Genomic DNA, 27,398 nt, shown 5'->3' with positions numbered 1-27,398 from the left:
TCCTTTTGTGACTCAAATAGGATTCTCTCAAGATTGCTCTGATGTCCAAAATATTTAAAATCAACATTTCTTGATATTAAACTTTTAAGTTGCATGTAGGTTCTTTGAAAATATCTACATTGGTCAATCCAAAATTGATTTTTATCTCTGTCATGGAAATACATGTATATTCTATTACCAAGTCATTTAAAGTTTCTATGCCTTTAGTTTTCCATTTAGACCAATTTATCTGTGAATTCTGAAAAGCTATCCAAGGATTGTTCCATAAGGTTGTGTTTTTAGGGAGTGATATTGGTTCTAGTAGAATATGTTTCATTTTCTTCCATATTGTTATAGTGTTCTTTACTATGAAGTTGTTAATGTTCTTAGCTTTATCCTTTGAAAATAGACACATGAAAAGATTCTGAGGATCAGCATGTGCATCTTCAATATATAACCATTGTTCCTCTTTAGTGCATTTAACTATATGTCGCAAGTAAAATCTCTGGGTGGCGAGTTGATACAATCAAAAAACACCCTTTCATTACTACTTAAACAGGACCCAGGTGGTAAGTATAAAGCTCCAGTCCAAAAACTGGAGGCCTCTTACACTTCAATGTTGGGATGCGAAAATCCTGAAATGTATACCACATAGAATAAAAATGGTTTTACCGGATATTGCTCATCCTGATCTGATAGGTTTTTTTACATGAATGATATATTGGACATAATATACTAACAATTACTTGAAACAATTGAACATTATGAAACATCAAAGATTCCAGGCCTGGTCTTCATAGTAGATTTTGAAATGGCGTTTGATAAAGTACGACTAGAATTTATATATGCCTGGATTACCTTCATTTCGGTGAATCTCTTATACAATGGGTTAAAGTTATGTACAGCAACCCCAGATGTAAAATAGTAAATAATGGTTACTTCTCAGAAAGTATTGAGCTTTTAAGACAAGGCTGTTCGTTGTCTCCATATCTATTTATTATGGCCATTGAAATGCTAGCTATTAAAATGATATCCAACAAGAACATCAAGGGGTTAGAAATGTATGCCAATGACTCAAGTTTTTTCTTAAGTCCACAATCTGGATCCCTGGACAGTCTCATTGAAGATCTTGATCACTTTTCTAGCCTTTCTGGACTAAAATGTAATTATGACAAGTGTACTGTATTACATATTGGATCCACAGTGTTTACACTACCTTGTAGTTTACCAATAAAATGGGCAGATGGTGAAGTAGACATACTTGGAATTCACATCTCAACAAATATAAATGAACTTACCACAATCAATTTCAATATAAAGTTAGCAAAAATAGATACGATTCTGCAACCATGGAGAGGTAAATACTTTTCTATTTATGTAAAAATAACATTAATTAACTCTTTGGTCCTATCACAGTTTACTTACTTACTAATGGCACTGCTTACTCCAGACAACTCATGTTTTCAATTCATATGAACAAAAATGTATTCATTTTATTTGGAATGTAAAGCCAGACAAAATTAAACATTCCTATTTACATAATGAATATGAGTTTGTGGGGCTAAAATTATAAAATATTTAAGCTTTAAAGCTTTCTCACTAAAAACTTCACTCATACATAAATTATACTTAAACCCAAAATGGTTCTCCAGTAGATTATTAAGAAAGGCTCATCCTTCGTTCAGAAATTGACTTTTTGCCTTAATACAGATTACAACTTCTAAGGATCTTTTAAGGATCAGCTTGGTGGAGGTGAGGTTGCATACCTTCACCAACTAGGGTTGGCCCATCAAGAAGTCCAGGACCCAGTTGCACAGGTCAGGGTTCAGACCCAGGGCCCAAGCTTAGTGATGTGTTTGAAGGACACTATGTTGTTGAAGGCTGAGCTGAAGTTGATGAACAGAATTCTTACATAGGTATTCTTCTTGTCCAGATGGGATAGGGCAATGTGCAGTGCGATTGCATCGTCTATGGATCTATTGGGGCGGTAAGCATGTTCCCAGTCACCTTGCCGTGGTGAAACCTTCAGTTCCACGCGAAGGATGCCATCTATGCACGGTTTTTGGTTTGGATAAATTCTAATTTTCACAATGGGAACAACATCGTCTATGCACTTCCTGATGAACTCAGTCACAGGGTCAGTGTATACGTCGATATAATTCTCGGAGACAACCTGGAAATGTTCCCAGTCCACATGATCAAAACAATCTTGAAGCATAAATTCAGATTGGTCTGACCAACATTGAACAGTCCTTACCACAGGTTCTTCCTGTTTAAGTATAGGAGGGGAGGAGCAAATTGGAGGCGTGATCTGAATTACCTGAAGGGAGGCCGGGAGAGGACCTTGTAGCCATCCTGGAAGGGGGAGTAGAAATGGTAAAGAGTACTCAATGAGCAAGTAGCGCAGGAGATGTGTTGATAGAACTTTGGTTGCGTTTTCCTCAGATTTCCTTTATTAAAGTCCCCAGCTACAACAAATGCGGCCTCTGGATATATGGTTTCCAGTTTGCATAAAGTCCAGTGTACAGTAGTTCCTTGAGAGCCATCGCGATGTCGGCATGGGTGAGAATATACATGGCCGTGACAATGACTAAAAAAAATTGTCTCGGGAGGTAATGCGGTCTGCCTTTTATGGTGAGGTATTCCAGATCGGGAGAACTAAATGACTTGAGTTCCTATACGTTACCGCAATCACTTCATGAGTAGTCAATCATGAAACATGCACTACCGGTCAAAAGTTTTAGAACACCTACTCATTCAAGGGTTTTTCTTTATTTGAACTATTTCCTAACATTGTAGAATAAAAGTGAACACATCAAAACTATGAAATCACACATAAGGAATCATGTAGTGACCAAAAAATTGTTAAACAAATCAAAATATTTTTTATATTTGAGACTCTTAAAATAGCCACCATTTGCCTTGATGACAGCTTTGCACTCTTGGCATTCTCTCAACCAGATTCATGAGGTAGTCACCTGGAATACATTTCAATTAACAGGTGTGCCTTCTTAAAAGTTAATTTGTGGAATTTCTTTCCTTCTTAATGTGTTTGAGCAAATCAGTTGTGTTGTGACAAGGTAGGGGGGTATACAGAAGTTAGCCCTATTTGGTAAAAGACCAAGTCCATATTATGGCAAGAACAGCTCAAATAAGCAAAGAGAAATGACAGTCCATCATTACTTTAAGACATGAAGGTCAGTCAATTCAGAAAATATCAAGAACTTTTAAAGTTTCTTCAAGTGCACTCACAAAACTGGCTCTCATGAGGACCACCACAGAAATGGAAGACCCAGAGTTACCTCTGCTGCAGAGGATAACTTCATTAGAGTTACCAGCCTCAGAATTTGCAGCCCAAATAAATGCTTCACAGAGTTCAAGTAATAGACACATCTCAACATCAACTGTTCAGAGGAGAATCAGGCATTCATGGTCGTATTGCTGCAAAGGAACCACTACTAAAGGACACCAATATGAAGGAGAGACTTGCTTGGGCCAAGAAACATGAGCAATGGACATTAGACTGGTGGAAATTTGTCCTTTGGTCTGGAGTCCAAATTTGACATTTTTGGTTCCAACTGACATGTCCTTGTGAGACGCGATGTGGGTGAACAGATGATCTCTGCATGTGTATTTCCCACCGTAAAAAATGGAGTAGGAGGTGTTATGGTGTGGGGATGTTTTGCTGGTGTCACGCCCTGACCTTAGAGAACCTTTTTATTCTCTATTTGGTTAGGGCGGCGTGTGATTTGGGTGGGCATTCTAGTTTTTATATTTCTTTGTTGGCCGGGTATGGTTCCCAATCAGAGGCTATCATTGTCTCTGATTGGGAATCATACTTAGGCAGCCTTTTTTCCCACCTTAGTTTGTGGGATCTTGTTTTTGGTTAGTTGCTGTGTTAGCGCTACAAAACTTTACGTGTCGTTTATTCTTTCTTGTTTTTGGTGTTAATTTAATAAACTTATGATGTCCGCCTACCACGCTGCACCTTGGTCTCCTCATTCCGACGACGAGTGTAACAGCTGGTGACATTGTCTGTGATTTATTTAGAATTCAAGGCACACAACCAGCATAGTTACCACAGCATTCTGCAGTAATACGCCAACCCATCTGGTTTGGGCTTAGTGGGGCTATCATTTGTTTTTCAACAGGACAATGACCCAACACACCTCCAGGCTGTATAAGGGCTATTTTACCAAGAATGAGAGTGATGGAGTGCTACATCAGATGACCTGGCCTCCACAATCACTCGATCTCAACCAAATTGAGATTGTTTGGGATGAGTCAGACCGCACAGTAAAGGAAAAGCAGCCAACAAGTGCTCAGCATTTGTGGGAACTCGTTCAAGACTTGGAAAAGTATTCCAGGTTAAGCTGGTTGAGAGAATACCACGAGTGTTCAAAGCTGTCATCAAGGCAAAGGGTGGCTATTTAAAGAACTTAACTTTTTTGGTTACTACATGATTCCATATGTGTTATTTCATAGTTTTGATTTCTTTACTATTATTCTACAATGTTGAAAATAGTAAAAATAAAGAAAAACCCTTGAATGAGTAGGTGTTCTAAATCTTTTGACTGGTAGTGTACACCTCCACCTTTCTTGTTGACCTCATGGTAACATTTCGTTCCTGTCCTGCAGCTCAGTTCAAAGGGACGACTGTATCTTTGATGTGTCTGGATGGTTTAATATATAATCCACAGCTTAATTATTAATTTGACCACGCTTAAATAGATATTCAATGTCTGATTTGTTATTGTTACCCATTTACCAATTATTGCCCTTCTTTATGAGATTTTGAAAAGCTCCCTGGTCTTTGCAGTTGAATCTTAGCTTTAAATGCAATACTTGACTGACTGACCTAACATATGTTGTATGTATGGGGGACAGAGGAAGGGTCATTCATAAAAAAATCATGTCAACCCCTATTATTTCACACAGAGTGCAACCAGTGAGTAATTGTAACTTATTAAGTGATTCGTTAAGCCACATTTTACTCCTGAACTGATTTTTCTGTCTTCCCCATGACAATGTGTTGAATTGCAGGAAATTTGCTTTCAAGGTAGACTCAGCGATATGAAGTAGATGCAGAAAGTAACAACTAAGATTGTTGAAGCACAAGGCTTAACTTCTCCCCTGTTTTGGTCCTGTACCAGTCTGCATGCGCAGATACTGTGTGTGACTGTGTGAGAGCAAAGTCTTGCATCTTGCTCATCTCAATATCTGCGGTGCTGCTCGTTGCAACGTGATTTAGCTGAGTCTACCTCTAAAACAGCAACATTTTGTCTCAGCCTCATTTCAAAATGTGTAGAAGAGCATGATATTAGCTATAAAACTGCAAATTGTTCTCTTTGACCCTTGGCAAAATTTGTAGAATTTATTGTCATTTGACCAAAGCACCGGTTCCAATCCAAGCACATTTGTTGAAAATAGAGCCCTTTGGCAATGCACATTTTGACTCGGTTTGGAGTCAAAATGCATGAGCAGAAAAGAACCCCATACCTACTGTAAAATATGGTGGTGGATCTTTGATGTTATGGGGTTGTTTTGCTTCCACTGGTGCTGGGGCCCTTAGTCAATGGCATAATGAACCCAGTACCAGGATATTTTAGCCCAAAATCTGGTTGCCTATGCCAGAAGGCTAAACTTGGCCCCTAGTGGATCTTCCAGCAAGACAATAAACCCAAGCACACAACAAAATCCACAAATAAATTGTTAATTGGCCACAAAATCAAAATGTTTGAGTCTACGGACTTCAGAACCATGGACAATATGTGGTCGATTGTATATAGAGAGCGTGCGACTCTTCCTTTTTTAAAATCAACTTCACTTAAAATCACAAAAGTAGAAAGCTTGGAATTTCTAATTTGGTAGGCAAATGTGGTGTTACCTGGCTTACACAATGCAGCCTTGTTCATTATGTAAATCTTTGAGTGATAAGAAATCTTAGAAAATTCCCTCACGCCAATGGGATGTTGTTTTATTCACAAATCACAAACATTGTATAGATTACATCAAATTACTGAAGGGAACACGTTTAGGAAACTCATCCTTTTACAATGAGAAGCCATGGCTGACAGCAAAGAGTTAACTGCCACTCTTCTTAGGAGAGGTGGGAAGTTAGGGATGTCGTCACTGAGTTGCTCATACACCTGTAGCTAGGTAGAACCACATTCATCATACTGTTTACCTAGGTGAAAATAGCTCCTTATAAATATGACCTGAAGTCACATTGAAGCAAGCATTCCTACGCGCGCACCCTCTGGCATGAATTTGTCAGTATAGTGAGAACTTCATCACAGATAAGGCTGGCTGGCCATGATGACCAACAACCTCGCCTCACACCCCACCAAGCAGGCCAGCTGAGGACTCTCTCAACTGTCAGAGCAGAAAAAAGCACTCCGACCACCTGATAGCGTTTGAGACACGGCTCCAGGTATCCTGCCTAATCCCCCTCTCTCTCTCTGACACATCACTGCCTTATGACCTGAGGGCCACAATCATCTGTTACAACCTGACGACTGAAACAGCCAACCAGAGAAGACCACTAGAAGAGAGCCTACATATTAAACTCATCCACCACCAGAGGAGCTTGGGACTTGAGCTTCTGCCCATCTGCATTGTGACTCACTGTGGAACTCTTCGGCACCAGTACAAGAAGTCCATTGACAGACGTGAAGACAGATATCCAGAGTGACAGTCTACCAGCTCAAACACCATCAGCAGCCTGCTCCTCTGACCAGGTATGTCTACGGACACGCCTGGGTTTGGGAAAGATATTGTGGTGGATTTTTTTTTAGAATGAAGTGGTAGACTGTCTTGAACTATGCAAGGTGGGGATGATGGAGATGTTGATCAGTATGATTACTATGAGTTATATTATTGAGGATGACATACCATGGAACCAGTTTGATAAGAAGACTTTCAGACAGGGATTTACACTGTAGCAGTGAACTGTCGGAGTGTTGTATCTACCATGCCACTCTTTACAGAAGGGGTCACAGTTGTTCTGGTCAAAGTGTCATCAAGACACTGATGAAGTATGTTTGAAGGAAACACTGTATTCAGTTTTTCACTCTGTTACTCTTTTTGGCAATTACAAATTCACTCCGATTTTTTTGCAATATCAGAGGTGATTCTCTTTCTTGTGGCATTTTCATGCACCTCGGATATAAAGTTCACGTGATCTGTTTCCTTTTGATACATTGATATTTCTTTGTTTTTCCTTGCATCCATGGAAAGTGCACCAAACTGCTTTTTTAGTACGCACAGGTTAATCACACACCTGCAATGTTTTTCAGTTTTTGTAAGCAGGCCCCAAGGGACACCAAACCAGTTCAACAGGTGTAATGAGAGTTTCACCACCCTCTTCTAATGACTGTGTGCCTGAACTTTGTTTGGAGGTTTAGATGACACACACACAGATGCACACACACACACACACACTGAGAAATTATTTTTTAATGCTAGTAAAGTATTGAGATAAAGAAATAGGTGTGAATTTAAAGTAGCCCTCCCTTTGTTTAATGTGTAGGGGAATGCAATGAGTAATACATGACCAAATATCTTTCATATCGACTGAATGCCTCTGATATCACTTTAGAAATGGTTATCTATCAAGGTGTATTTTTGAACCCAGTGCTTTGTTCTAAAGAAGTATTTAATTCACGTGTATACAATAGTCACACACACGCACACATACCAACCAGGAAAACAGAGAAATGGAGCGCGATTGTAAGACACTACCTTCTTCATTAGAATGAATATATTTCAATTCTCAAACTATTAAAACATTCATGATTTGTACATGATGTTATACTCAAACAATACTTTACCTTTATTGAACTATTTCATTATCCATAGAAGGCCCCCACTTTACAGTATTTGGTCCTCCGGCGATTTTAACTTCCCTGTAATAACTCACCAATTATGTTACACTTAGTATTGGAAATGATAAGCAATCAGCCAAAACCCCTCAAGCACTAAATGTAATAAAAACGCATTTCCCACTTCATCACACAACTGCACTATACTGCCATTTATACACCTTAGTGCCAATAGCAAGATACAGCACATGTCATACATACATTCTGGTTCTAGTGCACAGAGACACAGCACTTCTCAACAGTCTCAATATTGAATGTATGTACAGTTTTTCATCTGAGCCCTCCTATTTGCTGAATCATTCTATACTATGTGAATACGGCCAGCACAGTATTATGAGCTGTTGCGGTTAAACCAGCACGTCAGAGGATACAATGCCACCTCCACCTCAGCTGTTACTCACACCGTGGATATGGGCTGGGTTATTTATTGTCCACCTTTTGTCTAATATGCTGTGAGGGCAGATACTTTCATTTTGAAATTAACCTCAAATACGTTTTGTTGACCTAAAAAACTTAACCCTGTCAGTGTCCACCAGTACCTGAGCAACCAGCCAAACACCCCAGGGCCTCAGTCTATAAGTGCTGATTCAGCTATCATGGATACAGTATTGCATGACATTGTGGACATTTATATAAACAAACTTACTGTATATTAATGACATGTTTTTTTTCAATGATTTTGGTGCAAGTACTGTATGTGGTAAATTTTCACAACTCTTAAGTACAAAAATCTAAACAGGTCATCAAAATGGCTCATGTGCACCAAATCTCTTTCAATTTGGATACCTGTTCATACCTGCTTTTCAAAATACAGTATTCACATTTTTGTATGATTTTCTTTCAATTTGTTGACAATACATTTAACTATCATATTATCAATCTGCTCAAAACTGCTAACTGCTGAATCAAAATCGCATATCAATTTCCTCCCGAGTGGCGCAGCGGTCTAAGGAACTACATAGCAGTGCTTGAGACGTCACTAGATCCTGGGTTCGATCCCAGGCTGTGACACAGCCGGTAGTGACCGGGAGACCCATGAAGCAGCATACAATTGGCCCAGCATTGTCCGGGTTAGAGGAGGGTTTGGCCGGCCGGGATTTCCTTGTCCCATCGCGCTCTAGCGACTCCTTGTGGTGGGCCGGGTGCCTGCAAGCTAACTTCGGTTGCCAGTTGGATGGTGTTTCTTCCAACACATTGGTGCGGCTGCTTTCTGAGTTAAGCGAGCAGTGTGTCAAGAAGCAGTGCAGCTTGGCAGGGTTGTGTTTCAGAGGACGAATGGCTCTCGACCTTCGCCTCACCCAAGTCCGTAGGGGAGATGCAGCGATGGGACAAGACTGTAATTGGATATCACGAAATTGGGGGGGAAAGGGGTTAAAGTACCAACAAAAAAATAAGTACTGTACAATTCTATATTTTTACATCATAAATGTATCAATTGAAATCCATTTATGTTGGAAAGTAAAAACCAAATCATATATGGATGTGGCTGTAAATACTACATCATCGTCCTCCATCAGCCAGTGTGCTTCAATATTTCAAAGTGGAAAGAGGCACTATGTGCTACCATTTGTTGTACAATGCACTGCTATAATACCTGGGTTGTATATAACAATATATTCCACTCATCATCTGAGTATTATTGATACACTGTGAGCTGATTCATTTTGCCAAGGAGAGAGACATGCGATGCTGTTATCAGTTTACCTAGAAAGGTGATCTTCTACAATGTTGCATAGGGCAGAAATGGAATACACAGCACCTTGCTACACATATATACATTTTTACAGTTGCCAACTGCTTTACAATACCCCTACAATACCGTTATATCGGAAAATCTGTTCCACGTATGTACTGTGTAAAGATAATGAAAGTGTAAGACTGACATATGTCTTAACATGGTCTCAACCTGTCATTGGTTTGCAAAAACAAATTGCATGTCAAGTTAGAGTCAAATACTCTATAGAAAAAAATGTACATTTAGAAATGTGTATCTTGTATTTTTTGCTATTGGATTAAAAGGTAGTTAAAATTAGTAAATGGTGAGGCTATCATTATTTTGTCCTGTGTGGCTGAGTTGGTAGAGCACAGTGCTTGCTACACCAGTGTTGTGGGTTCGACTCCCACGGGGGACAAGTTACAGAAAGTATGAAAAATGTAGGCACTCACTACTGTAAATCACTCTGGATAAGAGTGTCTGCTAAATGATGTAAATGTAAATTTGATGTATTGATGGCAAAACAAAATGTTCTTGTGGTATTTAAACGAAAATCAAATCATCATGTTTATTGGTTGCATACACATATTTAGCAGATGTTATTGCGAGAGTAGAGAAATGCTTGTGAATATAATGTGAGAAATAACACACACACACACACACAAAAAATAATACTGCAAAGTTGCTTAGAAGCCAGGAACCAGGCGACCATGTCTATCAGTGCCATGTTATTTTTATGAACTCTAATCAAGAGTTCTGAACATAAGAATGGGGACATTACAAGTGAATCAGTTTAGAGTTTTGTAGTTTTGAAAATACACCACTTACATCTGAAAAATGTGCCAAAGTGATTGAAAAGAACTGACATACAGTGCCTTCAGAAAGTATTCAGACCCCTTGACTTTTTTCACATTTGTTACATTACAGCTTTATTCTAGAATTGATTAAATTGTTTTTTTTCCTCATCAATCTACACACAAAACTCCATAATGACTATACAAAAACAGGTTTTTAGAAAGTTTTGCAAATGTATAAAATAAAAAAACCTGAAATATCACATTTACATAAGTATTCAGACCATTTACTCAGTACTTTGCACCATTGGCAGCGATTACAGCCCAGTCTTCTTTGGTATGATGCTACGAGCTTGGCACACCTGTATTTGGGGAGTTTCTCCCATTCTTCTCTGCAGATCCTCTCAATCTCTGTCAGGTTGGATGGGGAGCGTCGATGCAACGCTATTTTCGGGTCTCTCCAGAGATGTCTGATCGGGTCGTTGTCCTGTTGGAAGGTGAACCTTCCAGGTTTCCTCCAGATGTGACACTTAATCTTGATTTCATCAGACCAGAGAATCTTGTTTCTCATGGTTTGAGAGTCTTAAGGTGCCTTTTGGCAAACTCCAAGTGGGCTGTCATGTGCCTTTTACTGAGGAGTGGCTTCCATCTGGCCAATCTACCATAAAGGCCTGATTGGTGGAGTACTGCAGAGATGGTTGTCCTTCTGGAAGGTTTTGGTACCCTTCCCCAGATCTGTGCCTTGACACAATCCTGTCTCGGTGCTCTAAGGACAATTCCTTTGACCTCATGGCTTGGTTTTTGCTCTGACATGCACTGTCAACTGTGGGACCTTATATAGACAGGTGTGTGACTTTCCAAATCATGTGCAATCAATTGAATGTACCACAGATGGACTCCAATCAAGTTGTAGAAACATCTCAAGGATGATCAATGGAAAAAGGATGCACCTGAGCTCAATTTCAAGTCTCATAGCAAAGGGTTTGAATACTTATGCAAATAAGGTATTTCTGTTTTAAATTCTTTATAAATTTGTAAACATTCCTAAAAATCTGTTTTCACTTTGTCATTGTGTGTAGACTGATTAGGACACAAATGTATTTCATCCATTTTAGAATGAGGCTGTAACAACAAAATGTGGAAAAAGTCAAGGGGTCTAAATACTTTCCGAATGCACTGTATTCCCATTGATTCTTGAATAATATAACTTAGAAATGTCTCATGAGTTTACCCCATCCGAACCCAAAATATCAGCTTGTTTTAATCAAATGTTTGTAAACAATGTAAAGGTAAACAAGTGCTGTATAGCCTCAAAACATGGTTAACATTGTTATTTTGATATCACGGATGGTCAGTCCTTGCATCCATAGCTCTGTCTATGAGTTTGAAAGTGGTTACATTCCTCCGGCCCATCCCTCAGTTTAAAAAAACAACCAAAACAGAGGGCAGGTGACCCCTTTGTTATTGTTTCAATTAAGGATTCTAGCTTTTAATGGGACAATGCTACTTACTTCATCCTAGATTATCACCTCTTAACCCAGTGATTATAATGGATACTCACATGTAGTTTCATTTAATGCATTAGCACCCAGTCTTGACATTACATGATGTCTGTTACCTTATGTTTAAGTGATAAGGTCTGAGAAGCCGGTGTTTGGAGGGTATATTGGCACGGGTGTTGTTAGGCCCGAGACGAGGCATTATCACTATCATAAAACGGTAGCCTATCGGTAAAGGACGCTGGGTCAGTACCCGAAAGGTTGCTGGTTTAATTTCCAGAGCTGACTAGGTGAAAAATATGTTGATGTGTCCTTGAACAACGCACTTAACCCTAATTCATCTGGATAAGAGTGTCTGCTAAAATGTAAATAACAATTTACGTATTTTCATCAAAACATTATTTTAATGAATTTATTCATACTATTTCATCCTTCCACTATATATAGTACCGACACAAATCTAAGGTTGCTAGCCAAGCCGGCTGGTCGTTTGTTCTTTCGGTTCGGTTGCCAGAGACGCGACCCGGTCTTCAATCTTTTTGTTCTGTATCTGGACGTGACCCAGTCCTTCGTTCTATTGTCAATGTTCTTATTGCTAGCTGGGCAACTACGGCTAATTTACAGTCACGTCAAACGGTGCAGCCAGAATAACAGCAAAGTAGCTGCATTTGCGTTTGTTTAAGCTGTTTTCTAGTGACATTTATTTGGATACATCCATAACAATGAGGTAATGATGTGCGATTTCGTCTGGCATAGAAAATGTGCACTCTCCTCAGGACACTGTTGTTCAGAGGACCTTGCCAACAACACAGCTAACACAATCACTTCAAACTAAAGCTGGAAAGACTGCAAACGGGCTGCATTTCGTTTAGTTTGACCTGTTTTCTATTGACATTTGCATACAGATTATGCCAGGAGATTCATGATTTTGACTGTCTGCGAAAAGCTGTCTGCCTGTCTGTCTGGTTAAGACACTTTCATTACTATGGGACAGCTGTAAATCGAAGTTGAATATTGAAACAATGTTGCAAATGTCGGAGAGACAGACAGTAAGGTTTATACAAATCTCCACTTTTGGAAACTAAATGTTAGTCTAAAAGAAATGTGAGATAATGTCTAGATGCTTTTTATAGTGGAGATCAAGTTTAGAAATTACCTGCCTGGGCTGATGAGACAGTGGATTGCGCAGTCAGATGGAACAGAGTAAATTAGGCATTTTAACATCATAGATTTAGCCAGTGGTAATTTGTGGAATAGACACCATCTGGAATGCATTTTTAACCAACAGCATTCAGGATTAGACCCACCCGTTGTATAATCTCACAGAACCAACTATCAAACTAACTGTCATTTGTCACTTGGAGCGTTAGGGTAAAGCCCATTTATGCTTGATCTGAGAGTGTGGTCTCAGGCTCCATGTGGAGGATGTGACGTAATCGGAGCCTCGGAGGCACGAAGAGGCCAAATTGAGCTACTTATTGCATCGCTGTGCACCTCCCAAATTTTGTAACAATGTACAGGGCTCCTTATAGCTCCGCACTGACATGATTGGTTGACAGCAGAACACAAACTCACTTCCTTGACACCTTCCCTCACTTCTGCTCCGCGAAGCACTTAAAGTATGAATGCCTTGACTTCTGCAGAGGCCATGTCCCTGTAAATCCTGCACGGCCAGTACAGACGTTGGATTGACCAAGCAGCATCTGCATTGGTCGTGCAGCACCTTTCAGGGTTTCTGTAGCTCTGACTAGGGGAAGAGGTTACTGATAACATGACAAAAAGTCAACCCTTTGAAATTGAAACCATACTCAAACGTGCTACTCTACATAATGAAGTGTTGTTTTTATGAAAATAGATTGGTTCATTCAAATTTTCAAAGAAAGTACCAACAGAACAAACAACATTAATGAAATGTCATGTTTGCTTTCGGATTACTACTGTTTCATATTTTGACATTTGGATATGGTTTCAATGAAGCATTAAGACAACACTGTCTGAGGGAAAAGCTTGCCATGTGAATTGAAAAGGAAAATAAGCCAGTCAAACAAAGTGACTAGAAAATTGTAATTAGAAAGTGTCACTCATGGATGACAGATGATTTTTTTCACCAGACATGATAAAAAAAAAAAAACTTTTCTTACACCTGACATTTGCTATGTCGATATGTGAACAGTTTGCCATCAAGTTCGCTATTGTTTTGAGACCTTTCGGAAAGGGTCTTTTTGTGTATCCAGTATAAATCCCTTTATATAACATGCCTGATGAAAGTCTTCCTTTCTGATCTCCAGTACTGTTGAAGCTATGGGGAGTCCAGGCTGTGACCGCGTGGGGAGCACAGTGCCCCTTCCCCTGATGAGTTTCAATGACTACCCCTACAGTGTGTCTGCTCTGAGGGCCTGGGAGGAGGAGGATACCAAGCCGCCCCGTGGACTGATAAGTGTGCCTAAACACACCGCTCCTGAACGCAGCCTGCAAGGGGTGTTCCTGCCCTGCTCTGACATGCTCCTCACTGAAGACAGCTTGTGGCTGTTGAAGAAGAAAGAGGTAGCACCCCCTGAGCCCCCCTGTAAGCCCTTGGAGCAGTGCCCTGTCATCGACAGCCAGGGTTTGGGGGTGGGCCTGGGATTGGAGGTCCCCTCTGGGCTAGAGGGACAGGTGGAGGAACGCTGTCTGGAGCAGGTTCAGAGCATTGTGTTGGGAGAAGTAATGAAGGACATAGAGACCGCCTGCAAGCTGCTCAACATTACCCCAGGTAGGAAAACTGTTTAACTACCAAGATATTGTGTGCCTGTAATTTGTTACCCTATTGTTACCATGGTATTACGGTTATTATTACTGTTATTACTGTGCTGTAAACATTGCTACTGTTTCATACAGTGCCTTCGGAAAGTATTCAGACCCCTTGACTTTTTACATGTTTTGTTACGTTACAGCCTTATTCTAAAATGGATTTAAAAAATGTAAATCCTCAGAAATCTACACACAATACCACCATAAAGACAAAGTGAAAACAGCTTTTCGCAAATGTATTAAAAATAAAAAACAGAAATACCTTCTTTACATGAGTATTCCGACCCTTCGCTATGAGATCAATTGATTGGACATGATTTGGAAAGGCACACACCTGTCTATATAAGGTCCCACATTTGACAGTGCATGTCAGAGCAAAAACCATGATGTCAAAGGAATTGTCTGTAGAGCTCTGAGACAGGATTGTGTCGAGGCACATATCTGGGGAAGGGTACCAAATAAACTATGCAGCATTGAAGGTCCCCTAGAACACAGTGGCCTCCATCATTCTAAAATGGAAGAAGTTTGGAACCACCAAGACTCTTCCCAGAGCTGGCCGCCCAGCCAAACTGAGCAATCGGGGGAGATGGGCCTTGGTCAGGAAAGTGACCAAGAACCCGATTGGTTCAGTGAAGCATGGTGGTGGCAGCATCATGCTGTGGGGATGCTTTTCAGTTGCAGGGACTGGGAGAGTAGTCAGGATCGAGGCAAAGATGAACGGAGAGCGATCCTTGATGAAAACCTGCTCCAGAGCACTCAGGACCTCAGACTGTTGTGAATGTTCACCTTCCAACAGGACAACAACCCAGACAGGTCAAGCACACAGCCAAGGCAACGCAGTAGTGGCTTCGTGACAAGTCTCTGAATGTCCTCGAGTGACCCAGCCAGAGCCCGGACTTGAACCTGATCGAACATCTCTGGAGAGACCTGAAAATAACTGTGCAGCAATGCTCCCCATCCAACCTGACAGAGATTGAGAGGATCTGCAGAGAAGAATGGGAGAAACTCCCAACATACAGGTGTGCCAAGCTTGTAGCGTCATACCCAAGAAGACTTGAGGCTGTAATCGCTGCCAAAGGTGCTTCAACAAAGTATTGAGTAAAGGGTCTGAATACTTATGTAAATGTGATATTTACATGTTTTTTTTTTTTACTGTTTTTGCTTTGTCATTATTGAGCATTGTGGGTAGATTAATACAGATTTAAAAAACGATTGAATCAATTTTAGAATAAGGCTGTAACCTACCAAAATGTGAAAAAAGTCAAGGGGTCTGAATAGTCTCCAAAAGGGATAGACCTCATGTCTCTATCAGTCTCAGGGTCTATCATGTTCACCACAGTTAAACATGTGATCTGTCACTGTCTGTAGAATGACTAGAATAAGGATAAAAGAGCACTGAGAAAAGTCTCACAGTTGAAACACCCCATTATCCACTGTCAGATCTTACTTATAGGAAAGCAAACAAAACAGTAAAGGTCACCATTCACTGTAGGGTGCCCTTTTTTTATGCAACTTCTATGCTAATAATATAATATTATTATTATTATCACTGCATTGTTGGGAAAGAGCTCTCAAGGTAAGGATTTTACTGTACTGTTTTACAGCCCAATGACAGAAGTGTCTGGGGCCTCTCCGCCCTGTGCAAATGCCTCTGTTGACAATTCATAATTTCACACGCCTCATTTCACATGCTCACTCACTCACTCCTTGTCATAGGGAAGACAAATATCAGTTCAGAAATTGCATACAGTACAATGTACCTCATCGCCTCTGCAGAACCCATGGAGTGGAACTGTGGGAACGTCCAGAAGTGGCTGCTGTGGACAGAGCACCTGTACAGACTACCCCAGGTGGGAAAGGTGTTCCAGGAGCTCAGTGGGAAGGACCTGTGCTCCATGACAGAGGAGGACTTCAGGCAGCGCTCAATGCAATGTGGAGACCTGCTGTTTGCTCACCTGGACATCTGGAGATCAGGTAGGGCAACCTTGAACGGATCTGTTAATCAGACTGTGGTATATATACATTGAGTGTACACAACATTAGGAACACCTTCCTAATATTGAGTTGCACCCTCTTTTGCCGTCAGAACAGCCTCAATTCGTTGGGGGCATTGACTCTACAAGGTGTCGAAAACGTTCCACAGGGATGCTGGCCCATGTTGACTCCAATGCTTCCCACACTTGTGTCAAGTTGGCTGGATGTCCTTTGGGTGGTGGGCCATTCCTGATACACATGGGAAACTGTTGAGTGTGAAAAACCCAGCAGCATTGCAGTTCTTGACACACTGAAACTGGTGCACCTGGCACCTACTACCATACCCCGTTCAAAGACACTTAAATATTTTGTCTTGCCCATTCACCCTCTGAGTGGCACACATCCACAATCCATGTTTCAATTGTATCAAGGCTTAAAAATACTTCTTTAACCTGTCTCCTCCCCTTCATCTACACTGATTGAAGTGAACTTAACAAGTGACATCAATAAGGGATCATAGCTTTCACCTGGATTCACCTGGTCAGTCTATGGCATGGAAAGAGCAGGTGTTCTTAATGTTTTGTACACTTATATTATAATATGGCATATATTTCATTTATGGTGTGCGTAATTCCATAGAAAACTATTGAATGTTTAATAGCCACAAGCCAAATGAGTACTTGGCTCATTCACTATATAGATTGTACTGTAGTTTTCAGATATTTTCTTAGTCTTATGTTGAGATAACAAATGCGTAATCCTGTTCAATGTTGTTTTTGTCACAGCTGCGTGCATGAAGGAGTGTTGCATACCAGGAGATACCAAGTTACATAGTGCTGAGGAGACGTGTCCAGAGGCTGACTCATCCTGCTCAAGCCAGCCCATCCACCTGTGGCAGTTCCTTAGACAGCTGCTCCTCAAGCCACACAACTATGGACGCTGCATCCGCTGGCTCAACAAGGAGAAAGGTTAGTGGGCAGGGGAAAGAGGGGGGAGTGCAGACAGGTGTATGGTGTACATTTTAGCCTGGAATTTCAGCCTGTTCAGGTGGGATAGAGTTTTTGGCCCAGATCATGACATCACAATCTGATCGGATTATTCTGACCAATGATCAGTCATCTTTTATTTTGCATATGATTCCTCCTACTTTGAAAGGGTACGTAGGCTCTAGATTCAAGACGGTCCGATGCGCCAATCAGGGCACTGCATGTAAATATATTTAAATTCCTATAAACACGCCCACAGGATCAGACTGAGCATTTCAATGGCAAAAACGTATTTTTATGAAATAGAGACACACAGTAATTTATTAGAAATATAGTGATGATATAAAAGCTAAAACAAAAAGACTGGATGGGGGCTTTAAAGCTGAGTGTGTCCTAAAATGTACACTGTAAGGGTGAGAACATTTGGCCATGTGAACTGACTTGGGTTATTCAACATTTGGGGCTTATTTGTCCATTGGTTGCTGAAAAAAGTGAAATGTTCCATCTCTTGCATTTTATTTTTCCTTTAATCATCAGGTATCTTCAAAATCGAAAACTCGGCTTATGTAGCCAGGTTATGGGGCCTCAGAAAGAACCGTCCAGCTATGAACTACGACAAGCTGAGTCGCTCTATCCGACAGTACTACAAGAAGGGCATCATCCGCAAGCCTGATGTGTCCCAGAGACTGGTCTATCAGTTTGTCCACCCTGTATGAAGCTGTTGAGCAGCCAGCCAGAAGAGGAGAACACGAGTGGTGATGACTGGTGACAACTAACTGAAAAGAAGCCTCTAACTGCTGTTTTAGCTCCAGCATTAACAATGCACTGCATAGACTGCCTCCTGCATTGTGCACTCCTGCCTAATTTCAATATTCTTATGTGTAACCTGATTGCATATGGGAATTTATTGTCACATTGCATTAGATATGTAATGTTTTACATTTACAATATTGTTGAAATAATTGTAATATTAATTGTCCAATATTTCATTTTCACAAATGTCAATTCCATGTTTGTATACTTTTTCTCTTAATCACCAGTACATCAGCTACTATTTATTTCTTCATTTGTAATGGTTGCTCTTTTTAGTGCCATTTACATTTCAACATGTCCCTCCTTACTACCCATAGCACTTACTAATGTTACATTTTACATAACTAGTTCTCTGAAGCTTGCTTTGGAAACTACAGTGGACTAAGCTATGGTGAGTATATAATGTACTATAGAATGGATTGAATATGTTCACTGCTGATCTCTAGTAGCAGTCCGATGTTAAGGCCACTTCATAGGTCACAGTCACAGCTGTTTACCCCATACAGTAGGGCCAATTATGATCCTGATGTAGATTTGTAATATCACAGATCTCATTGAATTGAAATGATTTGACTCCGGTGCCCATTCCCTGGCGGAAGAATACAGTCTAATAGGAATTAGTGAATACAGTGAACTACTGTAATATAAGCATTTCAATACCACTGCCACATTTCAAGTGCTAGGAACTGTATATAGAATCGAACACCTGTGTCAGAGATTTAGTGATTGGATACATACAAATGTTGGAATATAATATTGAATATTTATAATGACAATGTGTAAGAATGTGTTTAAATATTGAATGTGTTTAAAACAAAGCAGCCTTTTTTCATCAAGCACCCTAAGACTACAATCATATCATAACACATAATGCACAGTCAAAATCCATCCAAAAAACACACACAGGACACAAAACATTTTGTTTGTATTCTCAACAAACTTGTTTTCCCCTTTCAAACCAATATTGTAATATTGACACCATCACAACAACTTTGATTCAGAATATCATCCTTATTATCATAATCATAATGATCTTTATGCATATTTAAATTAACCTTGTGTTACATTAAGATGAACAGGCACTACACCAGTTAGGAGATCAAATTACATCACTAACTATAAACATACACACGTCTGCTAATAGAGGGGTTTCACAACATGAGCCGTGTCCCCCTTGTGTGCATAAGGAAGAGAAAAATCAACATTAAAAAAAGCATTTACATATACACTGTTTTTACAGCCTCAATGTAGTTAGGTTTCATTTCCAACTCAACACAGTTGTACAGTTACAATAGAATAAAATCCTTAAATTACATCATCATATACAAATCTGACAGCGTGGGGTAACATCACGCTCTTATATGGTACATTGACAATTCCATTGCGATGCAATTCATACGATATGGTACCTATTACTTAATATGCTTTCCATTGCTGTTATTTTGTTGTAACACATTTGCATGTATGATACTACATTTTGTCTTAGTATTTGATCACTTGCATTTTTTTATTATTATTTTATTTACAATTACACAACTCATACACGCTGAATGATAAAGATTTTTGTTTCCCAAAAAATATCTACCCGAGGTGTGTGTGTGTGTGTAAAGGCTATAAGATCATTTGATGATATTAGTTATTTTTTCTGGGCAGTTTACACTAAGATACATAACTTGTGAGCTGGTGATGTGTTCTCTCAACAGTGATACCAAGACCTGGTGAAATCTCCTCTGAAGCCATAACCAAAACACATCTTGCCAATATAATAATGTTCTATGACATCAAACTTGAGGCGGTTTAACCTCATGTTCATGACCCCTGTTCTGTGCAAAGCTTTCTGCTCTCACAACATTATTGAATGCCTGATTTAGATAGCCCACCATTGGCAAAAATATTTGAATCGGATAAACATCTGATAAACTAGATTTGTCAGCAAGTACTGTAATATTTTCTGTATATACAGTTTGTGCATTTAAACTGAGTTAGGGGCTGAGGGGGCTGAGTTAGGTGTGAGCATGTGAAGTATACTACCAGGAGCAATCTAAAGTAGAGTTAATTACTTCTGTCAAAGAAATGATTTCTGATATACTGTAGTCACTGTGGTATGCTCTTGTCTTCCCCCCTGTGGATCAACTATTGAATGATCAAATAAATACTGAGACAACAGGTAGCAGTTAGTTGCATGACAGGGTTATGTGATAGTTGAGTTATTGCATGAGGAAAGAGTTTTATGTATTTCAGATTTCGGTCATTCTTTGGCTCAGTAGGGGGCCGATTCCGACCCGAGTTAAGTGGCGTAAATGGAACATAGTCCCTTTTAATGAACTTTTATCTCTATGCTTGTACTGACCTTGAATTTAAGCATGCGAATAGCATGCTATTCACCTGCTATTCGTTCGGGGTAGAGATCTAAGAAACGAAGGCGTGACGGAGGTTTGTCTACAGATACGCCATATTCTGACCGTGACCTAATTCCCTAATAATTCCACTACCTTGACACTGTAGCGAATCTGCCGGTTCCAATTGGAAAAAGCATCCATTTTTTTTCTTATATAGAAATAACAGCATTATCCATGCACTGCAATGTTTCAATCGATAAGAGCTATTGATAAGAGCTAGGTAAATGAGTAATCTGTTTGGAGAAGGGGATTATAAATACACATAGCAATTGTTTTAGATGATTTGTCCTTATGATCCCAGGAGACGAATGTGAGACCAGTCATATGGAAGCAAACTGAAAATCATATCAACATGACATGTATTGCGGCCTCTTTTCCGCAGTGAAATAGGCCATAAATAACTTTGCCATGATTTATTTGGATGAAATTTGGAGACCCAAGATATAGGCTTCTGTAGGGCTGAACCTGGCTAGTTGATGTTTGTGCATTTGAATGTTTTAATTATATACCCAGGTTTTTCTCCTTTTTATTTTACCATTTGAATCATGTTAAATATTAGGCAATATTGGGAGCCACCGTCAGTAATACCCACATACATTTATAAAACAGTCACTTTAGTGTCAGTAAAAAAAATAATTGTAGCTTACATTTTGCATCCTTCTATTCTATTCTGTTTACCTTTCTTTCCTCTGTCACCTCTGTGTAGTTGTTGCTGAGGGTTGCTAGCATTAGTGGATCATATTAGGCTAACGTTGTGCAATAATTTGGGACATGTAGCATATTTGAATCATTCTGGAACTCAGACCACACGGTTCACAACGACTGGACCATCGTTGTCCAACAGTTCCATGATTAGGACTAGATTATTGTTCAACCCTCATACACCTTCCACTAATTCATGGATTGAATTTGAATATGATAACTTTCAGGATAATTCAAACCACTGTATTTTTTAATCATCAATATATTTCATGCATAAAGGCTTTCCAAACCTGTTTTTTTTATGATTTATACATACTTTCCTAACCCTTAAAATTTGCCTACATAATCTACAAGATCAGATCATTTTTAAATCTACCAGCTGGTGCTGAAACGGAGATGAATATGCATATATTGAGATGGCTTTCTTTCATTGATCCCTATATTTGGAACCCGTTCTCTAGATGTATTCTAGTCTGTCGTCAAAGTTCTAATTAAAGGTTCACCGTAATTAAAGGGATGGCTTAAGATAAATGTACTGAAAACCCTATTGAATGAAAAATCCCAGAGAAAATCTGTTGGCCAGCAAGTGGGAGGGTTTATTAGCTGTTTAATTAAATGCATTCAGCACGCACAAGGGAACCACGCCTGCAAAGAATGTTACGCTCCTTCATAAGGTAAGTCTGAATACCAACTACTGAGAAGTGCAGTAGGAAAGGCATGTGTAGGAAAGGGCGTACACTCCTAAGTCAGATTTGGGCCCCTAGGAGAATGGGTTCATAAGTGCTTTTTGCCTTGTAGGGTTCTCCATGACAGTGGAATACAACATGTCTCCATCCAGGCCCCTACAACTACATTCATGTCCACATTTTCATTTTATATCCTTAAAACAACTACATTTAAAGTTAATATGCCTGATTACGTCACCTGAACAATCAAACCTTTCTAGTTACCACTGACAGATAAAATAAAAGCAAACTGGTGATAATATCATGCCCACTGACCCCAAAAATACAGGTATTCTAGATAATACCCCCAATGAATTGAAATGAACAGGTATTGTAGATATACCCTGCAATTAACAGGTATTGTAGATATACCCTGCAATTAACAGGTATTGTAGATATACCCTGCAATGAATTGAAATGAGATGTTATGATTTAAGGGTGGTGATGGGAAGAGAGAAAAAAGGTATATACACCAACTCCACTTCCGGTTATGAAGTCAGACACAAGTTTGTGGTGCTATTCCAATGCTGTTTCTGTGTCTAATGGTGAACTCTGATCCTCTGCATTGGTTTTCATATCAGCGGATTTGTTGCATCTTGTAGCCTTAATATGGCTTGGAGGTTTAAGGAAAGCCTGTTGCATAGCACATTCTGAGATAAACACTTAGTGTAGCAATGCACACACTGGTAAAAGGGATTAGACCAAATCACAAAAAATAAAATCTATGATACATTTTGTGGTACTTTTAACAATACACAGCATTCCCAATGTAAACATGAGGACTGAACACATAGCATTGAAAATGCTACACAAAATGGCGCCATATACACACAATGCAGGCTGAGTAGCTTGTTCTGGTTAAACGGGTAGGTAGGTATAATTGGTTACATTATTGTCACACTGTTATAGGAGAATGTAGTGCAAATGTATTTTACATCAGCTGCATGATCTTTATATCAAACACAGCACAGATATGCAAAATGTGTCCCTGCATTGGCTCAATGTTATGTTTGAGTTTGTGTAGACTGGAATAAATGCTGCTCCTGTTTTAGTGTTTAAGTCCTCCCCACCTCAAATACTGGATGAATATAATATTGATATATTGTCTTTTCTTACGTTACTAAGATTATATTTAGTCAAGACTGCTTGGCGCATCTGTTGGGCAAGGGATGTGTTGTTCATAAGTCTCTGGCTCTGTGCAGTGCCATTGGATGGGACAGTCCGAGCTGCCTCCAATGGCATACCCTCCTCCTCTAGGGTCATTAAATTTCCTCGACGTAATTGGCCGGGTACAGTCCCTCTCGGCCTGTATCCAGGCGACCTCGACACCAGCCTTGGTCATCTTCATCCTCAGTCTTGGTCAGTTCATCACCTGTGAAGAACATCTCCTTAATCAACTTGCATTCCATGCTTTTTCCATGACTGAACAATATTATGGTCAATAGTACATTTGGACATCTTTGTTGTTTCCTTTATCACATCCCTATTAGCAAAGATCAGGCAGGATGTGCATCATGTTGTTAGGAAGGCCCTACTAACACCCTCTAATATAGGGACAGTCAGAAGACGATTGCTAATGACTAGCAGGTGCCTGTAATTGGAGGAAGTAGAATGTGGCCATTATTGACTAACCACTACAATCTTCCTCTGGGAATAAAGTGACTTTGGAATGGAATGCACAGATAAGGCAGGTCATTTCCCGTGACCTCATCTCCACCCCCCTATCAAGTCAGCTTGGCCATAATAAGCCATCTGGCACTGATAGTTGAGGTAAACTGCACTGTTGGACTCAAATCATAGGGCCAAGAATAGGGTTAAACTGGAAATACATCGTAGCCAAATCAAGAGACATCAAAGATGGTGAAGTGTTGTCGTTGCTTACCAGCTTTGAAGGTGAGCTCATCTTGTTCCTGTCCGTCATAATCATACAGAGCACGCACCCGGACCCCAGACGCGGTCCCGGTCCCAGCACCCCCTTTTCCGGCGCTGCTAGAGTCTTCCTCAAAGGAGTTTTCATTGCCACCCCCATTGGTCTCACCGCCTGAATGAGCTGCTGGCGCCTCATCATCGGACCAATCAGTGGAGTAGGCCTGGTTCTTTTCATAGCTGCTCACACTGCAACAGAAGGGTTAGGAAGATACATGGGTTTGATCGGGAGAATTTCATAGATAATACAAACATGACTACTGTAGACTAGAGCAACAGTAATTAACAGAGTAAATGAAAGACATCTATATAATCAATATATATCCAGTTAATTAAATGGAGACTGTAAAAAAAGGCATGTAAGATCCCGCGTGTTTGATGACATTTAAATGGTTTGACTAGGGTAGGTCCCGGTGTGGCAGTAGATGGTATGTGGCAGTAGATGGTGTGTGTAGTGTTTGATCAGTGTTGTGGTCCTCTCACCTGCCACGGTCACCAGGCAGTGCCACATGATCAGCGCTGATGCTGATCAATTGAAGGAAGACAGAAAAACAAATGGTATGGCATCATGGGAGATATTGATTAACCCTGGCATGTCATTTTGTGTGTGTGTGTGTGTATATGTGTTTTTTGTCAGTAGCAGTTTCACCAGTGGAGTGATCCTCTCACCTGCCGCGGTCTCCAGGCGGTGCGACATGGTCAGTGCTGGGGGTCGGTGGGGCCCCAGCCGGCTTCTGCACCTTCTCCCTCTTAACAACAGCAGCGGCATCTGGGTTATAGTCCTGGAAGGCAGAGCAGATGATAAATACGTCTACACTGAAGCAGAGACTCAGATCTGGCCAATGGCATTTCACTTTTCCTTTTTAAATCAGTCAGTAAATCAACAATCTTCCAACTGAAAGCCAATTTACTGAACAGGGTTATTAAAAATGCATACTTGTATCTGGGGAGAAATGTCTATGAATAGCTGAACCTTTGTTAGCCTACATGTTGTTGTAAATATTCCTGAACAGACAACTATGTTGAAGTAATGCAGAGTACCGCACAGTACCTCAAACATGGGCCAGTTCATATGCATGCCAGGGCCATGGTGGTTGCTGAACCACTGCAGGTCCTCCTGTGTGTTGGCAGCCAGGATGGTGCGCTCCAGTTCTCTGTATACCGTGCCATAGCTGGGGAGAAGACAGAGAGCACATTGTAACACGCAGAGAGAGAGGGGGCCTGTTTAAGGGACAATAATACAGTAGGGCTGCCAGTGCAAACTGTCCAGCGCTGATGGTACTGTTTTCCTGGAGGGTTTCTAGTTGTTTTTGAAAGGGCCAGCACTCAGAACAACAGAGTGGAATGGTTGGTCATTCAGACCCATTCATAGCATGAGGTGAGGCTACACAGAATACAGACAACACATTTGCATTCAAATTGGAGTAGTGAGATATGAGGTGGAGTCCCGACAGATGGCATTTTTCCACCAAAAGGTGGAGACAAAAACACAGAATAACTGACAGTCAAGCCCTACAGATGATGACATTTCCTGGGTGATATTGCAAAAAATGTAGGCGTAAGATGCTATAATGGACAATCAAATGGACGATTCGAATTCTTCCAAACACATACAAGTTACAAGTGATGTTTCTGCTTTTACTGCTGTCACTGAGACAAGCTGTCTGTATTTGCATGAGTGTGTTGGTGGAAGCTGAGGCCTGGGTTAGTAGTTGTTAGCTTACCATAACCCTGTCTATGGTTGATTTATGGGTTATCACCAATACTGTCGTCCAAAAGGCCAGTGTACTTAGTACTCCATACCACACTATAAAAGCCTACACTCATCCTCCATACTAATCATAAACCAAGACCAAACACCCAGGAAACAGCTTGAATGAACTCCTTATTCCAATCACCATGGAACCTGGCTTTGTATCACATGCAATTTGATTCACAGCCAAGAATATGACAAGCATTCACTCTGACATGATGCAATTTGTCTGAAATGTAATTAACTGCATCATTGAGATTTATCTATTTGAAACTAACTGTAATGAAAGCGACAACATAAATCAAGCACATTGGGAGTAGATTTCCTCTGAATGTGATGTTTAAAATAATCCATAGACTCAACTAATAACTAAAAATAATGCAGATAAGCACTTAAAGAGATTAATGCTGTAATTAAGGTATTTTGACTGTATTATCAACACGAATGTTGAATAGTTTTTCAAGGCAGATTTGCTGTTGTGTAGATGATACCAATTGCATTATACAATGCATTTGGAAAGTATTCAGACACCCTTGACTTTTTCCACATTTTGTTACGTTACAGCCTTATTCTAAAATGGATGAAATTGTTTTTTTCCCTCATCCATCTATAGACAATACCCCATAATGACATATTACATTTACATAAGTATTCAGACCCTTTACTCAGTACTTTGTTGAAGCACCTTTGGCAGCGATTACAGCCATTACCCAAGTCTTCTTGGGTATGACAGTACAAACCTGGCACACCTGTATTTGGGGAGTTTCTCCCATTCTTTTCTGCAGATCCTCTCAAGCTCTGTCAGGTTGGATGGGGTCTCTCCAGAGATGTTCGATCGGGTTCATGTCCGGGCTCTGGACATTCAGAAACTTCTCCCGAAGCCACTCCTGCGTTGCCATGGCTGTGTGCTTAGGGTCGTTGTCCTATTGGAAGGTGAACCTTGCTCCAGTCTGAAGTCCTGAGCGCTCTGGAGCAGGTTTTCATCAAGAACCTCTCTGTACTCTGCTCCATTCATCTTTCCCTTGATCCTGACTAGTCTCCTAGTCCCTTCCACTGAAAAACATCCCCACAGCATGATGCTGCCACCACCATGCCTCATTGTAGGGATGGTCCTAGGTTTCCTCCAGGCCAAAGAGTTCAATCTTGGTTTCATCAGACCAGAGAATCTTGTTTCTCATGGTCTGAGAGTCTTTAGGTGACTTTTGGCAAACTCCAAGCAGGCTGTCATGTGCCTTCTACTGAGCGGTGGCTTCCGTCTGGCCAGTCTACCATTAAGGCCTGATTGGTGGAGTGCTGCAGAGATGTTTATCCTTCTGGAGCTCTGTCAGAGTGACCATTAGGTTCTTGGTCACCGCCCTGACCAAGGCCCTTCTCCTCAAATTGCTCAGTTTGGCCGTGCGGCCAGCGCTAGTAAGAGTCTTGATGGTTCCAAACTCCTTCCATTTAAGAATGATGGAGGCC

General features: G+C 40.4%; 2 protein-coding genes across 5 annotated transcripts in view; one reads left to right on the top strand and one right to left on the bottom strand.

The window, feature by feature from the left end:
- Positions 1-6,194: 6,194 nt before the first annotated feature.
- Positions 6,195-19,229, top strand: LOC110492186 (SAM pointed domain-containing Ets transcription factor). Its single transcript, XM_021566278.2, has 5 exons — positions 6,195-6,719; positions 14,158-14,621; positions 16,436-16,633; positions 17,419-17,601; positions 18,157-19,229. The coding sequence occupies exons 2-5, from the start codon at positions 14,171-14,173 to the stop codon at positions 18,333-18,335; spliced, it is 1,011 nt and encodes a 336-aa protein (XP_021421953.2). The 5' UTR covers positions 6,195-6,719; positions 14,158-14,170; the 3' UTR covers positions 18,336-19,229.
- Positions 19,230-19,349: 120 nt separating this feature from the next.
- Positions 19,350-27,398, bottom strand: part of LOC110492184 (protein kinase C and casein kinase substrate in neurons protein 1) — a 61,372-nt gene continuing 53,323 nt past the window's right edge. For 3 of the 4 annotated variants that reach the window (XM_021566273.2, XM_021566274.2, XM_021566275.2), the window contains 5 exons: positions 25,236-25,356; positions 24,854-24,966; positions 24,668-24,709; positions 24,141-24,373; positions 19,350-23,630 (listed from right to left, as the gene is read on the bottom strand). In XM_021566273.2, coding sequence (XP_021421948.1) covers positions 23,521-23,630; positions 24,141-24,373; positions 24,668-24,709; positions 24,854-24,966; positions 25,236-25,356 — 619 coding nt within the window. In that variant the 3' untranslated portion in view covers positions 19,350-23,520. The remainder of the gene's footprint in view (positions 23,631-24,140; positions 24,374-24,667; positions 24,710-24,853; positions 24,967-25,235; positions 25,357-27,398) is intronic. The other variant, XM_021566277.2, reaches the window with a different exon arrangement.

The sequence above is a fragment of the Oncorhynchus mykiss genome, chromosome 16, assembly GCF_013265735.2.
Source record: "Oncorhynchus mykiss isolate Arlee chromosome 16, USDA_OmykA_1.1, whole genome shotgun sequence".
Lineage (NCBI taxonomy): Eukaryota > Metazoa > Chordata > Actinopteri > Salmoniformes > Salmonidae > Oncorhynchus > Oncorhynchus mykiss.
This window is presented reverse-complemented; position numbering and strand designations above follow the sequence as displayed.

Coding starts and splice junctions, on each gene's coding strand:
- LOC110492186 (XM_021566278.2), top strand. CDS start 14,171: ATGGGGAGTCCAGGCTGTGACCGCGTGGGGAGCACAGTGCCCCTTCCC. Junction 14,622..16,435: donor GCTGCTCAACATTACCCCAG/GTAGGAAAACTG, acceptor TCGCCTCTGCAG/AACCCATGGAGTGGAACTGT. Junction 17,602..18,156: donor CTGGCTCAACAAGGAGAAAG/GTTAGTGGGCAG, acceptor TTTAATCATCAG/GTATCTTCAAAATCGAAAAC.